This window comes from Strix uralensis, chromosome 3 (assembly GCF_047716275.1).
Source record: "Strix uralensis isolate ZFMK-TIS-50842 chromosome 3, bStrUra1, whole genome shotgun sequence".
Taxonomy (NCBI): Eukaryota; Metazoa; Chordata; class Aves; order Strigiformes; family Strigidae; genus Strix; species Strix uralensis.
In genome coordinates, this window is record NC_133974.1 from 5,850,423 (window position 1) to 5,864,429 (window position 14,007).

The 14,007-nt window shown below is 43.7% G+C and overlaps 2 protein-coding genes across 2 annotated transcripts in view; both read left to right on the forward strand.

Annotated features, from left to right (window-relative positions):
- The first annotated feature begins 3,357 nt into the window (after positions 1–3,357).
- On the forward strand, positions 3,358–10,100 carry LOC141940476 (uncharacterized). Its single transcript, XM_074861377.1, has 3 exons — positions 3,358–3,489; positions 3,678–4,301; positions 5,183–10,100. Exons 1-3 carry the CDS (start codon positions 3,447–3,449, stop codon positions 7,846–7,848), a joined length of 3,333 nt encoding a protein of 1,110 aa, XP_074717478.1. The 5' UTR covers positions 3,358–3,446; the 3' UTR covers positions 7,849–10,100.
- An 819-nt stretch (positions 10,101–10,919) lies between these two features.
- CDC5L (cell division cycle 5 like) overlaps positions 10,920–14,007 on the forward strand; it is a 36,756-nt gene continuing 33,668 nt past the window's right edge. The window contains exon 1 of the mRNA XM_074861378.1: positions 10,920–11,084. Within this exon, the coding sequence (XP_074717479.1) occupies positions 11,040–11,084 (45 nt within the window). The 5' untranslated portion in view covers positions 10,920–11,039. The remainder of the gene's footprint in view (positions 11,085–14,007) is intronic.

Sequence of the window (14,007 nt, forward strand, 5' to 3'; positions counted from 1 at the left end):
ACTAATTTTTGTAGAAATTGTAATGTAAGCCCTTAACCAAGCCATTAAATAAAAACCAGGACTGGGAATCTGAACCAGATTCAAAGCCCTGTCAGCTTTGAAATTCCAAGTTAGCATGGGCACCTGCATGACAATTTTCCAGCATAACCATTTCATTTGCAATTTGCAGCCACTCTAGATGCAGGGAGCCATGGTATCACAAATACAGCGGAAGAAGCAACAAGCTATGGAATACGATCTGATGCCCTCACTAACATTGAAAACAGTTCACTTGGCGTGAAAAAGTGTCTGGTGCCAATATGGGCCTTAGAAGCCTGGTCTTGTTATCACAGGAGACAGACCAGTTACACCTCAGACAAAACAGGGACCCTTGAAGTACACTGGGTCAGGAAATGTACCAAATAGGCATGTGTCCAGTCTATGGGCCACAAGGTGGATTCTTCCCTTAATGAACTGGGGAATTACCATGAATTAAGGACATATTCTGTCACTCACAACCATACCATGAATATCCACTACCACAGGAAGAAGAAACCAGCAACATCAACTTCATATTCTTCCCAATGAAGGACCTGAGGATGACAATTCAAGTGTTATCCTCCTCACAGATAAAACCTTCTGACTTTAATACCCTGAGAAACAATGAAAGGGTGAGCATGGCACCAAGAAAAAGTGATAGAAATTAAGTGCATGTTTTACAGTTTTAATCGCATTACTATTACTGAGATTTCTTCTCCACAGAAGTATTATAAGTGCAATCTTCTAATTTCTTTTTTTCCTAGTAATTAGATTTAGACTAATAATGATTCTTGAATTAGACTGTTAAGACACCAATTGTGCTAACAATAAAAAATTAATACAGATTCTTGAATTAGACTGTTAAGATACCAATCGCACTAACAATAAATTCTTGGCTTGATATATACATATGAGGTGTGCTGGATTTTTGGCCATGAACAAGACTTTGAGCACACCAGCTATTGCAATGATCCATACTATATGTACATATATAAACATATATAGTATGCACATATATATATGTATGTAAACTCATTCCATTAACAGAATCCCACAGTGATCAGGCAGTGAGGAGGAACAGGATGAGGCCACCTGTACCATCCATATTTGTGTGAATGCTTTGTGTGTTCTGTCCGAGCTTATCTGTGTGGCTGATCATGCATGTATATGTATATTTAGATATTGTATATGTATATATATTTGTGTACTGGGTGTATGAATGCGTGAGTGCCTTTTGGGAGTATGTGCTCAGCCTTGCTACTGGCTGGATCAGGAAACATGGGGCTGCAGAACATTTCTCTCAGGCCTTGCATGAGGGTTCACTGCATCCTTACCTTGTCATAAGGGACTGGGAGTTTGGTAGCGCCCAAGAGCTCATCAGACCAGTCGAGAACAATCTCTTCTGGGAAAATATGACCAGTGTTACTTTCATTACTGGTTTAGTTTTTTCAGTTTACCTTCCTTTGCTGTCTTTTCTCTCAACAGCCCCAGAGCACGGACAGTCAAGCAGTAAACAAAAAAGGAATGCTATCTCCTCTCACTCTGTAAGATGGCCATCAGCACCTGCACTGGTTCTGGCTGGGTGGAGTTAACTTTCCTCATAGCAGCTCACCTGGTGCTGTGTTTTAGATTTGTAACTAAACGGTGTTAGTAATGCACAAGACAGTCATTTGGTATAGAATGACCCTTCCATCATTTGGATCAAACTCCTCTGGGGAGTTTGGGTCAGCTGCTCCAGCTGTATCCCCTCCCGACCTCCTGCTCACCCCCAAGTCTACTCCATGGGGGGGAAAGGTGAGAAACGTGAAGGCCTTGATGATGTGCAAACACTGCTCAGACAAAATACTGGTGCATTATCAACGATCTTTTGGTCACAAATACAAAACAGCACCATAGCGGCTGCTATGAAGAAAATTAACTCTATCACAGCCAGACCCAGTATAATTATTTACTCCACTTTCTGCAAAACCCTTTGGATCTAATGACATAATGACTCTTCTTCCTTGGTTTATAAGATGAGTTGGCAAGGACCTGGCACAGAGGAGCAAGTAAGAGCAGGGCAAAGCAGTCTTTAAGACCTGAGAAACCATACACCTATCAGGAAACCCCTCCTTCTGTATGTCCTTCAGGAAAGCTGTACATTAATTTCTGAGCTCAGACCCTCACACTCTGAAGCGTGAGCCGCCTCTGAGGGCTTGTCTGTAACATCCATGGAAACAGCGGGCTGGGTGAGCTGCTGGAAGACCTTGCGGCTCCCCATCCTCACCCAGCAAACACGTCCTCAGCCCTGCTCTGTAACAGCCTCCCCCCTGCCCTGCATGCTCTGACCTCGCCCTCCCCTCCTGAGCAGCAGGCCCAAAGGTAACACGTTTCAGTGACCAGACCACAAGCATCTCTTTTATTTCTGCGTGCCAAAGGAATGCTCAGGGGCACAGAGAGCTCTAGCCCTCCACCGCCTGGTTGATGGGTGACCTTATCTTTTTGTTTTGCTTACAGAGTCACACACAGAATCATCTAGGTTGGAAAAGACCTTGAAGATCATCCAGTCCAACCATTAACCTCACACTGACCGTTCTCAACTCCACCAGATCCCTCAACGCTATGTCAACCCGACTCTTAAACCCCTCCAGGGATGGGGACTCCACCACTGCCCTGGGCAGCCCATTCCAACGCCCAACAACCCCTTCTGGAAAGAAATGCTTCCTGATATCCAGTCTAAACCTTCCCTGGTGCAACTTGAGGCCATTACCTCTTGTCTTATCGTTTATTACTTGGTTAAAGAGACTCATCCCCAGCTCTCTGCAACCTCCTTTCAGACAGCTGTAGAGGGCGATGAGGTCTCCCCTCAGCCTCCTCTTCTCCAGACTAAACAACCCCAGTTCCCTCAGCCGCTCCTCATACGAAATGTGCTCCAGACCCTGCACCAGCTTCATTGCCCTTCTCTGGACACGGTCGAGCGTTATCCTCCTGTATCCATGTGTAAAACGGGAATAGATTTTGCAGAGCTTTCGAAAACCCCTCCCTACCCAGTTTAATCACCTGATTTTTAAACCCCTTAAAAGCGACCGCGCTGACACCTAAACCACTGAGCATGGCCACGGAACCGCGCGCAGTTACGCAGGCGGGCGGATGCCCCACCCCCTCCCCAGGCCACGCCCCCTGCAGCTCCCTCCAATCAGGAGGCGGCAGAAGTGCTTGTGACGCTCCCCCTGCAGCTCCCTCCAATCAGGAGACGGCAGGCGTGCGTGTAACGCCCCCCCTGCCGCTCTCGCCAATCAGAAGGCGCAGACAGGCGTTAACACTCCCCCCACCGTTGCGAAGCGCTGGTTGTTGCCCCCGTGCGCATGCGCGGCGCCGTTGCAGCCGTTGACCCTTGGGCCCATTAGAGCCGGGAGGTAGCCGGGTGCGGGCCGGGCCCGAACCGAGAGATGTCGGAGGAGCAGCAGAGGTCGGAGTCGGCGGGCGATGGCGGTAAGTGTCCGTTTCCCTCGTAGCGACCCAGCGGGGCTCCGGTCGGGCGGGGGCTGAGAGACGCGAGGGCCACGGAAACGAGGGGGGGCGGGGGCGAGGGTACCTGGGCCGCGCATGCGCACTGGCTGGGCCGCGATTGCTTTAGGTATTTTGGAAATAGTATTAATGGTCTGTTTTTCTGTCGTTAGAGTCGGATGTCTTTGAAATTGTTCTCCCTATCACTATCTTGGTGCTGAGCGATGATGATTTTGTGGATGATGATGCGGAGGAGCAGGCAGCGCCGGCTCCCGAGTTGGAAGAGGATAAGCAGGAGGCGAACTTAAACAATGATATTTTCCTAAAAAACAATGTGGTGCCTTCAAATGATAGTAACAGTTTAAGCATTTGGGAAGAAAACAAGACTGGTCCAAATAAGGATGATTGTATGAAATATTCTGAAGAAAAATGTGTTGCTGAGAGTGTGTGTAACAGATCAAAATCATCCTTAAGTGACTGGTGTGATGCAGGCAAGGATAACTTCAGTCAAAATTATGTGTTGCCTACTCCATCTTGCAAAATGGAGCTTACAGAGATAAATGAAACCAGTGACAGAAAAGAATGTGATGGTGGCCTTCAGAAGATTCTTCCTCTCATCTCCTCTTCTGGCAGTGAGGGTAGAGAGGATGCCATCAAGACAAGCAGACAGTTGACACTGGCAGTGACATCCAGTTGTAAAGAGGAACTTGACGGTGTTGCAAGTGTTCTTTCTGATGGCAGTCAAGATGAACAACCAGAGGCCCATAAGGAGATGGAGACAGTTGTTGAAGTGAAAGGTAACTTGTTAATAAAACTAGAGCAAGAATTTGAGAAATCTGGTAAATCTCACATTTTTGAAATTCATAGAAATTCATAGAAGAATGCCAAGCCTGTTTATGTTGAAATGCTTACTCTAAAATAGTTTAATATCATATGCAGCGGAAGGAGAATATTGGCTGGAGTATGCTTAGTTCTTTCACAGACTCCTGTGAAAAATAGTGAAACTGCAATAAATTAGTATTGTTTCATTCTGCTGCAGTTTGCAAAAGAGCGGCCTTTCATTAAGGAGAAAGATCTGAAAATAAAAACTTAGGTTAAAGGTTTTTTATAGCCCAGTTGGAGATACTAGGGAGGGAAAACCAACAGGGAGTAACTCATCAATATAAGCAGAGACTGGGAGAGACATAATTTAGGTTTAAACCACCATTCTTTACAGCAGATGTAAGTCCTTCAGGAAGAAAGGTGTAGAGAAGTACTAAAAATACTTTCCTGTCCAAGAGACAGAAGACAGCAGAAGGAACATCGTGCTTGTGAGAATGGAGCCCTAGCAAAGTTCAGTGACAGTACTTCCATAGGAATTCTGGCATAAAGCTGTTTCATTAAAAACTATAGGGGAGGCAGTGTTTTCCTGCGGAATTCAGAGCTTTGAGTGGAAAGAGGAAGTGGGAAGAAGGAGGCTTCTAACTAGGATTTCTTCTTTTAAAACTTTATTTAAAAGTTACAGGGGGACACATGGAGAGAGACATTAGGGAAGAAGAGGTGATAGGAAAATACTAAGGAAGCAAAAGGAGTGAAGAGCAAGTAAGTTGTTAGACAGGTTTGGGATTATTACTACCAATTAATCGTGAACACTGGGGATTGTATGAAATGTCATACATGTGACTTTATCTCCCTGTAGATCCTTATTCTTCAAAGACTGAAGATAATGGAGCTAATAACAGAAAAAGAAAGGCAAGTACATTTGAAGATGAAACTCCGAGTTGTCTTTTGGAACACGACTTGAAAGAAGAACTGAAATCTACCTGTAATTGTTCTGCTCTGTTTCTTAATGGATGTTCTTCTGCTTCAGAAGAATTGCTAAAAGATGTAGGGAAACTGGAGATGAATGCTTCCTCTTCATCTGAATCAAATACTACTGAAGAGCATATTTATAAGACATTAACACCATTTCCTAAAAAAAGATATCGGCAACAAGAACTTGTTTCCCCTCATGCAAGCCCAAAAGAATTCCAAAGCCAGCAAGAAGGTTTACCATGGCTAAGTAATAGTGTGACGATCAAACCTCTTCCTAAAGCATCTTGTTCTATAAATAAGCGTGAAAGATTGAATTTGAAGTGCAAGTTTTGTAGTTCTGTATATAAATACAGTACACAACTAAAGAAACATGTTTATTCAGCTCATAAAGATAGGAAAATACATAAATGCTGCTTTTGTAGAAGAACCTTTTTCTCTTCTGTCAACCTTAAGAATCACCTTAAATTTCATAAGAAAATGACTAGGTTGAACAAGGCAAGAAAAAATAGAATAAATGCGAGAAAGGTCAGGCAGAGGAGATATGAAGAAAGAAAATATGAGACCAAGAAAAAAGAAAATAAATACAAGAGATTTTTCAACAAAATTGAAAGGGACTTTACACCTCTGGATGTGCCAGTTAGTTTTTCCTGCAAAATTTGTTTCTTTGCTTCATCAAATCCTAGGATTTTTATTCATCATATGAAGGGACATAAAGAAAGACCACCTTACCGGTGTCCTCAGTGTGATTACTCCTGCACTAGCTTATCCTATCTGTTAAATCACATGTACTGGCATGCTGGGTATAAGCTGTACCAGTGCAGGTTTTGCACCTTTTCTTCATCGTATTTTGCAAGCATGGTAAGGCACAGCTATGTGCACACAGGGGCGAAACCATATTCCTGTGAGTTCTGCCAGTCAGCATTCAGAAGCACCACTGGGTTAGAGAGACACAGAAGATTACATGCAGGCAAAGAAACATGCCAAGGGCAGCAACTCGGCTTCATAAGTGGAAGAAAGAGAACTCGAAGACCTGTAAAGAATTATACATGTGATGAGTGTAATGTAGTGTTTTACACTAGAGGACATCTCAGCTTTCATAAGAAACTTCATGAAAAGTTTAAGACTGGTGCTAGTGGTTATATGAATCACAGCAATGAATATCATAAAAGCAAAATACGCAAAGTTGACAGTGATTCCCAGGACCATGTTTCTCTGTCTCTTTCTGGTAAAGAAAATGATTGTCTCAGTGGAGGAATGCTGGCTTCAGGGGTAGACTTCGAGCGGGCAGGTGATGTGCGGTACAATAAAAAAACGTGCTCTGGAAGCAAATTCCCTGAAACCAGCCATGGAAGCAAGAGCTTGCCTGTTGTTGGGAATAGATCAGAAGTTCCTCTGAATTCATACAAAATGGACACTGCGATTTGCAAAGAGGAACTTCTCTCCAACTCCAGGGCCTCTCATTCACAAGTTCAGGGTGATGGTGCATATCGTAAATTTGTGGAAAACTTAAAGGATACATGGCCTTCCAGTTTGTCTACATTCAAAACGTACAAGTGCCAACACTGCAATTATGCTACTGCTGTTCATAGCAACTACCAGCTGCACCTAAAAATACATACAGGTGAAAGACTGTTTGTGTGTAAAGAATGCAATAAGACATTTAAAACGTCAAACCATTTGCAGAAACATAGCCTTATTCACGTGCAGAATGGATATGAGTATGGCCACTGCCTCTATGCAGATAGCTGTTTAGAGAATCTTGACTTGCATCATGAAATGCAGGTAGGCATGTGTCCAGAAAGAGATTTTGGTTCCTCGGGAAGTTCAGACAGTGTTAGTTCCTTGCTTGTTTTGGAAGTCTGTGGAGTACAGCCAGGTGTCCAGAGGGACACACAAGATGATTTGCTAGTGCAAAGTCAGCCACAATTCTATCAGTGTGTGGAGTGTGAGTACACTACTCACATTCTAAGCAACCTTGAACTACATGTAAGAACTCACACAGGTGAGAAACCTTACAGCTGCAGCGTTTGTCAGAAGAAGTTTCGTACTTCCAGCCACCTGAAAAGACACAGAGTCACACATTTTAATACGGATCGTCTCAAGTGCAGGAACTGTGACTATTCAACAAACAAATGGCTGTCCTTGAAACAGCATCTGGCTTCACGGTCCTGCGTGGGAGGCTCATCTACTGGCTGTCGCTATGAACAAAAGCAGCTACCTGTCAAAACGTACACGTGTGAAGAGTGTGGCTATTGCACAGCCCACAACGGCAACTTGAAGCCGCACTTGAGAATTCACACAGGGGAGAAGCCGTTCAAGTGCGGTCAGTGCTCTGTTGCTTTCCGAACATCCAGCCACCTGAAGCGCCACTTAGCGACTCATTCAAGGTTGCACTGTAGAAGGTGTAGATTTTCTACGGTAGATAAGCGTGCTTTTCAAAAGCATGTGAAAACACACACAAAGAAGTACAAGTGTGGAAGGTGTAATATGATACTGCCTACCAAAAAAATTCTGGAAAAGCATAAGCGGCAACATAAGCTTGGCATATAAGCTTGGGAATTGCGAACTGGCACTTGGTTCTGGAGAGGTTTGCGTGTTCTGAATTTGTTCACTGCTTTACTTTCCCCTGCTGTCCCCTAAACAATAATTTGTTCACTGCTTTACATTCCCCTGCTGTCCCCTAAACAATAATTTGTTCACTGCTTTACATTCCCCTGCTGTCCCCTAAACAATGGCTGGTAATGGATGCATCCTATGTTTTGGTTCAGAGAGTGAAACTCAGGGTACTGGTTTGCTCCAGGTTCTTCTGGGAGCTTCAGTTCTAGCACAGGCTGTGTTAAAGAAGGTCTTGGAGGCACTTTTTCCACACCGGAGTGACTTAATACCATGAGGTCAGTTATGGCCAATATTCATCAGTTTGAACAGTTTCTGTGACACTTATTTTCTTATAAAAAAATTAATAAAAAAAAAAAATCTCTTGTCTGACCAAAAGAATGTTTAAAGGGAGGGAAGTGCACATTACATTGCATAGTAATAACTTTTCATTTAAAATTCATCAATGTGTTTGGACGCTTAATGCTACCTCCCATCTGCTGAAACTTGCATTCCCTACTCCCAAGTTCTCTTGCAGTACTTGCAAGAGAAAAAAAATAGTATCTAGAAAATTACAGAAACAAAAGATTCATGTCATCACTGGGTAATTAGGATGTGAAAATGTTTTCTATATTTGTGAATTTTATTAGGTTTATTAGGTATCTTGTCTGTACTTTTGATAATTTTTTGAGTAGTCTGACAGAAATAGTAATGTTGTCCTTAGTTGGGTATTTTATGATACTGAGAATCCTTAATCTTTTAACATTAGACTTTTAGATAAAATTGATCTAGTATGAAATGCCTTATATTTTCTCAGGCTGATAGTTACTGTGCTTCTTGTTTCTTAAAATAGATAATATACTTTTCAAAGAACTTAGTTAATTTAACCACTTGCTGATACATTGCAAATGCTACTTAGTTACATTGAAAACCTTAGCAGTATCTTGAACTCTAAAATTTATTTTGTTAGAGAGGTTTACTGTGGATTTAAAATACAATGCGTAAAGACCACTTGTGCCAAATAGCAGTTGTTACCTGGTATAGTGAAGACGGATGCTTCTTCCACTTTTATATTCAAATCTAGACAAATCTTTGCTTGTTTACAGAGTTGTACAGTGCTGGCAACACTGTGTGGTCATCACAGACTGCAGTGTGTTCAGTGGTAACGATAACAGCAGTGTTACCCTCTTGTGTGAGGAAAGAAAATGGCAAAGGCTGGTGCTAACTGTCCCCTAATGCTACAGTTCAGTCCATGAAACAGCACAGGAAACACACAGCTTAATTTAGAGAATGTAAACGTGAAACTACCACTGGTTTTTAGTGCTCTCAAATGTATGCTTTTCTTTATAAATATAGATAATATCTTACAGAGGCTTTCTGGTAACGTAGGAGACAGGTTGGAAACAGCTGACTGGAGAGGTGGTGGACTCTCCCTCTTTGGACATTCTCAAAAGCCATCTGGACATGGTCCTGGGCCACCAGCTCTGGGTGGCCCTGTTAGAGCAGGGGTTTGGACCAGGTGACGTCTGGAAGTCCCACAGCCATTCTGTGATTTGGAACACCATTTTCCAAGAGTGGATTGAAACTCATGAACAGATGCATGTATTTAAGGTCAGATCAGCAAAGGTATTGAAGTGATCTAGTTCTTTGTAGTTGCAGTAAAATCAGGCAAGTAAACAACTGTGACTCTGAACCCTGGTGGGTACAGATGTTTTTAGTACAAGCTGGGAAGTCACAATTTGGGAACGTGGGAAAATGTGGGAATTCAGATCTCAGAATGGTTGAGCTAACCACCAGATAAGTTATGAGAAAGAAGAACATTGTCCTGACATAAGGGCAAGCATTTCTGGGAAATACTAACACACGGACGTGGAGGAATTTTCTACCTGCATTACTGTACAATTCTGATCACTTGAAGAAAAGTTCACAAGAACGGTACAAAGAGTTACAAAATGGTGGAGAGAATTGTATATATCAGATGAGACTGGGAAAGCTAAATCTGGTAGAGGATAATTGTTTAAAAGTATGGTGTATAGTGATGAAGAAGGGAGCCTAACTTAAGTTGGATGAATTAATTGAAAGAATTTTAAACGTTTGTAAACAGCATAAGTTTCTCATAGTTGTAAGTAAGAACAACAGAAGACATTTTGAGTTTGTAAAAATAATTGCTCTGGGAGTTTGCCTCTAATAAAAATATAAGTTTTTCATGACTCATGAGGTTCTTGTCTGTTCCTTAAATGCACTGCACTGCACTTTTGGGGATTGGAAGCGATTCTCAGTCTGCCAAGTCAGAGAAGTTTAAATGTAAAGGCATACTCGTTTTAAAATAAACATGGGCTGTTCCTGATACTTGCCTTTGTTAGCTAAAAGTGTAATATTTTTCATTCTTGCAGAGTTTTAACAAAAAACAAAGCCTTTTCTAAATCATATTATGAAGTTTTCTATTTCAACCAAAAATATTTGCTTGATTTTCTTTATGAACACGCCTTGAATTTGGACAAAACAGTAAAATGTAATAGGAAATCACGCTAATGACAACTTGAGCAAATAGGTATAACTGTATCTGCTACGCATCTACTAAATAAGTGAACACAAACACAGGGTGCAGTAAATGAATAGAGGTGAATCAGACCATGCTGAAATGTGGTTAATTGCAACCAGATCTAACTACAACAGAAGGAAGGAAATACTTTTTTTTTTTTTTTTTTTAATTTTACGTTACATGCTATTACCTTCCATTTGGACTACCGTTTTTTCTCAAATTTACAAAACACATTGTAGACGTAACGTCGGTGAAATGTGATTTTCTTCTGCAGTGCCCAGCCTTCCCCATCTGAGCCCATTGGGGAATTTGACAGAATTTAATGAATATTCCGTTTATCCTTGAGGAGTCGGCCCGGGCCCCTCCGCCGCGCGCACCCTCCGGCCCACAGGCGGCAGAGCCCGCGCCCCTCCCGTTTCCCGCGCTCCTCCCCGCATGCGCCAGTGGTGCCGCCCCTCCGCGTCTGGCCTGCGCGCCTGCGCAGAGAGCCCGCCTGTACCGCGGAGGGCGCCTGCGCGGGGGCTGGGCCGGCCCCGCTGAGCCGAGCGGTGTTTCCTTCCGTCCACCGCTTTTTCTCTGCAGAACTTCGAGCCCCTTCGCCGCCAAAATGCCGCGGATTATGATTAAAGGCGGTGTGTGGCGGAACACCGAGGTAGGCCTCTGCTCGCTTTAATCCCTCACCCCCCCAAGGGCTGGGGCCTCCGCGGCTGGGGGGGGGGGCGGAGGGGCCTGTGCTGCACTAGTGCACATGCGCTGGTGGAGGGGTGGTGGTGCGCATGCGCAGGGGATTCGGTCATGTCGCGGGGTGTAGTGTAACAGCGCGGAGGTCGCGGGGGGATTGGGGCTTCCAGGGCCTTTAGTAGCGGGGGATGTGGAAGGTTAGGCGTCTGTAGGCATTGGGACTCTGGTGGGCCTGACTTCTTAGCAGCCTGGACCTTCCTGGCTTAGGCCAACTGTAGGAGTTTCAGTAAGGCCAAATGCCGGGTGCTGCACTTGGGCCACAACAACCCCCAGCAGCGCTACAGGCTTGGGGAGGAGTGGCTGGAGAGCTGCCAGTCAGAGAGGGACCTGGGGGTGTTGATTGACAGCCAGCTGAACATGAGCCAGCAGTGTGCCCAGGTGGCCAAGAAGGCCAATGGTATCCTGGCTTGTATCAGAAATAGCGTGGCCAGCAGGGACAGGGAAGGGATCTTACCCCTGTACTCGGCACTGGTGAGGCCGCACCTCAATTACTGTGTTCAGTTTTGGGCCCCTCACTCCAAAAAGGACATGGAATGACTCGAGTGTGTCCAGAGAAGGGCAACGAAGCTGGTGCAGGGTCTGGAGCACATGTCCTACGAGGAGCGGCTGAGGGAACTGGGGGTGTTTGGTCTGGAGAAGAGGAGGCTGAGGGGAGACCTCATCGCCCTCTACAACTACCTGAAAGGAGGGTGCAGAGAGCTGGGGATGAGTCTCTAATCAAGTAACAAGCAATAGAACAAGAGGTAATGGCCTCAAGTTGCACCAGGGAAGGTTTAGACTGGATATTAGGAAGCATTTCTTTACAGAACGCGTTGTTGGGTGTTGGAATGGGCTGCCCAGGGCGGTGGTGGAGTCCCCATCCCTGGAGGTGTTTAAGAGTAGGGTTGACTTAGCACTGAGGGAACTGGTGTAGTTGATAACTGTTGATGTTGGGTTGATGGTTGGACTGGATGATCTTCAAGGTCTTTTCCAACCTAGACAATTCTGTGATTCCTCCTCGCCCCCTGCCCTAGTGGGTAGAGGTCAGATCGGTGTTGTTTCTCCTGAAGGCTGTGTGCTGGGGAGGACAGGGAGTTCAACTATCAGTGTGTCCTGTCTCTGCCCACTGGAGAAACCGTGCCCAAAGCAGCTGGAGAGGTTGCGTGGGCCATGCTGTCCTCAGGGATGTCCTTTTTGTAGGCTGAAGTGTGTCTTATACTGCACAGGCAGGGTTTTTATACCCTAGGGCTATGAGGCAGCTGGAATCTCTTGTCTTTGAAGGCCCTTCCAAATGGTGGAGATGGGTATGGGCTCTTCATCTGCAGCCTGGTGTGTTTTGTACACAGAAATTTATGTACTGTTCAAAAGCAGAAAAAAGCCCCCACCCCTCTCTCACGTTTTCACCAGCACGTGCTTTCAGAACTGCAGGTGATTGTGAAAAGGGAAATAATAACACAGGAAATCGAGGATGTCAGTTTTATTAGGTGGCATGTTTAAAGTAAAAGGAGGTACCCAACACTGTTAAATCCAGAACTCTACCACTGTATGCTGTGAATACTAGGTACATGCTTCCAAAAAGCAGTGAGAAAAATTAACAAGGTAAATGTACTGTGTGCTGGGAAATGTACTGCATGTGCTTGTAACCATTTGTGACATATCAGCTAGGTGCCGGGAGGAAGCTGAATTGCAGCTCAGCGGAGGATAGGAAGAATCACTGTGTGCTGACCCCATTCTTACTGTCTTCCGTAACTGACTAATTTTGGTGACTGTTTGAGTAAAACAGCAGTGGGTTAAATAGATAATTTTTTCACCATTTTTTGTGTACCATAGATGAAATGGCTTACTGTGGTGCTATTTTTTTGATTAATGTTTTGATTTTACATAAAACATAAAAATTACAGAAAGTGGAACCAGTTGATATCAGGTCATTACGAAAATGACAAATTGCTTACAAAAAAGCCTGCTAATGTCATCAGTATGGCTACTCCATGCCATATAACACCAAGTAAATTTTAAAAAACAAGAGGGGATTTATTATTTACTTTTTAATAGAAATTACATCAATTGTTTTCTGTAGCAGCTCAAGGCAGAGCTCGGCAGCAGCTTACAGTTAAAGCTGCTGTGTGCTCTGAGACGTGTCTGTGCTAGACAGAGTATCTGTCCTTGATGACTAGCATCTGCACGGCACAGCTGAACAGATTCTGAACACAACAAGTGCTTACTGGACACAGAAGAGGAACATCTGTGGTTGACAAGGCTGTAAGGATAGCTTTGATGCGTTTGAAATACCACTGTCTGACCTGTGAAGAAATCAGAAATAATGAACCCATATATTTGGGGGGGAGGGGAGAGAAAGATTGATGGATGGATTGACAGGCAATTGGTAGGACTTTCGATCAAATGTCAGTTTGCATTTTGATGTATATGAACAACCTGGCTCCCAAGCTGAATCCGCTACGTTTTAATTTTTTTTCTTCCAGAAGTTTGTAAGCTTTGGGATCAGCACTTTTGGATGTTACGTTCTGAACATTAAAGTGATTTATTTTAAGATTTACTTGTAAAAGAGAAACCTACTATAAAGTTCCTTTATTTTTGTGATACTTTTTTTTTTAACAGAATATTCCATTGATAGGTAAATATTTCATTTGCATTAAAAATACGAAAAAAAGAAAAGATAATTTTATGGCATTATTTAAAATAAGCCACCCAAAGGTATCTATCAGTTTTGGGTTTTTTTCCAAATGTGTCATTGCCAGACTAACACTTCCCTACCTCTTTATTGGTGTCCTTCGCAGAAGACATACAGAATCTTTAAAAATGTGCGTTAGAGAGCGTTGAAAGTAATTGTTTTGGAA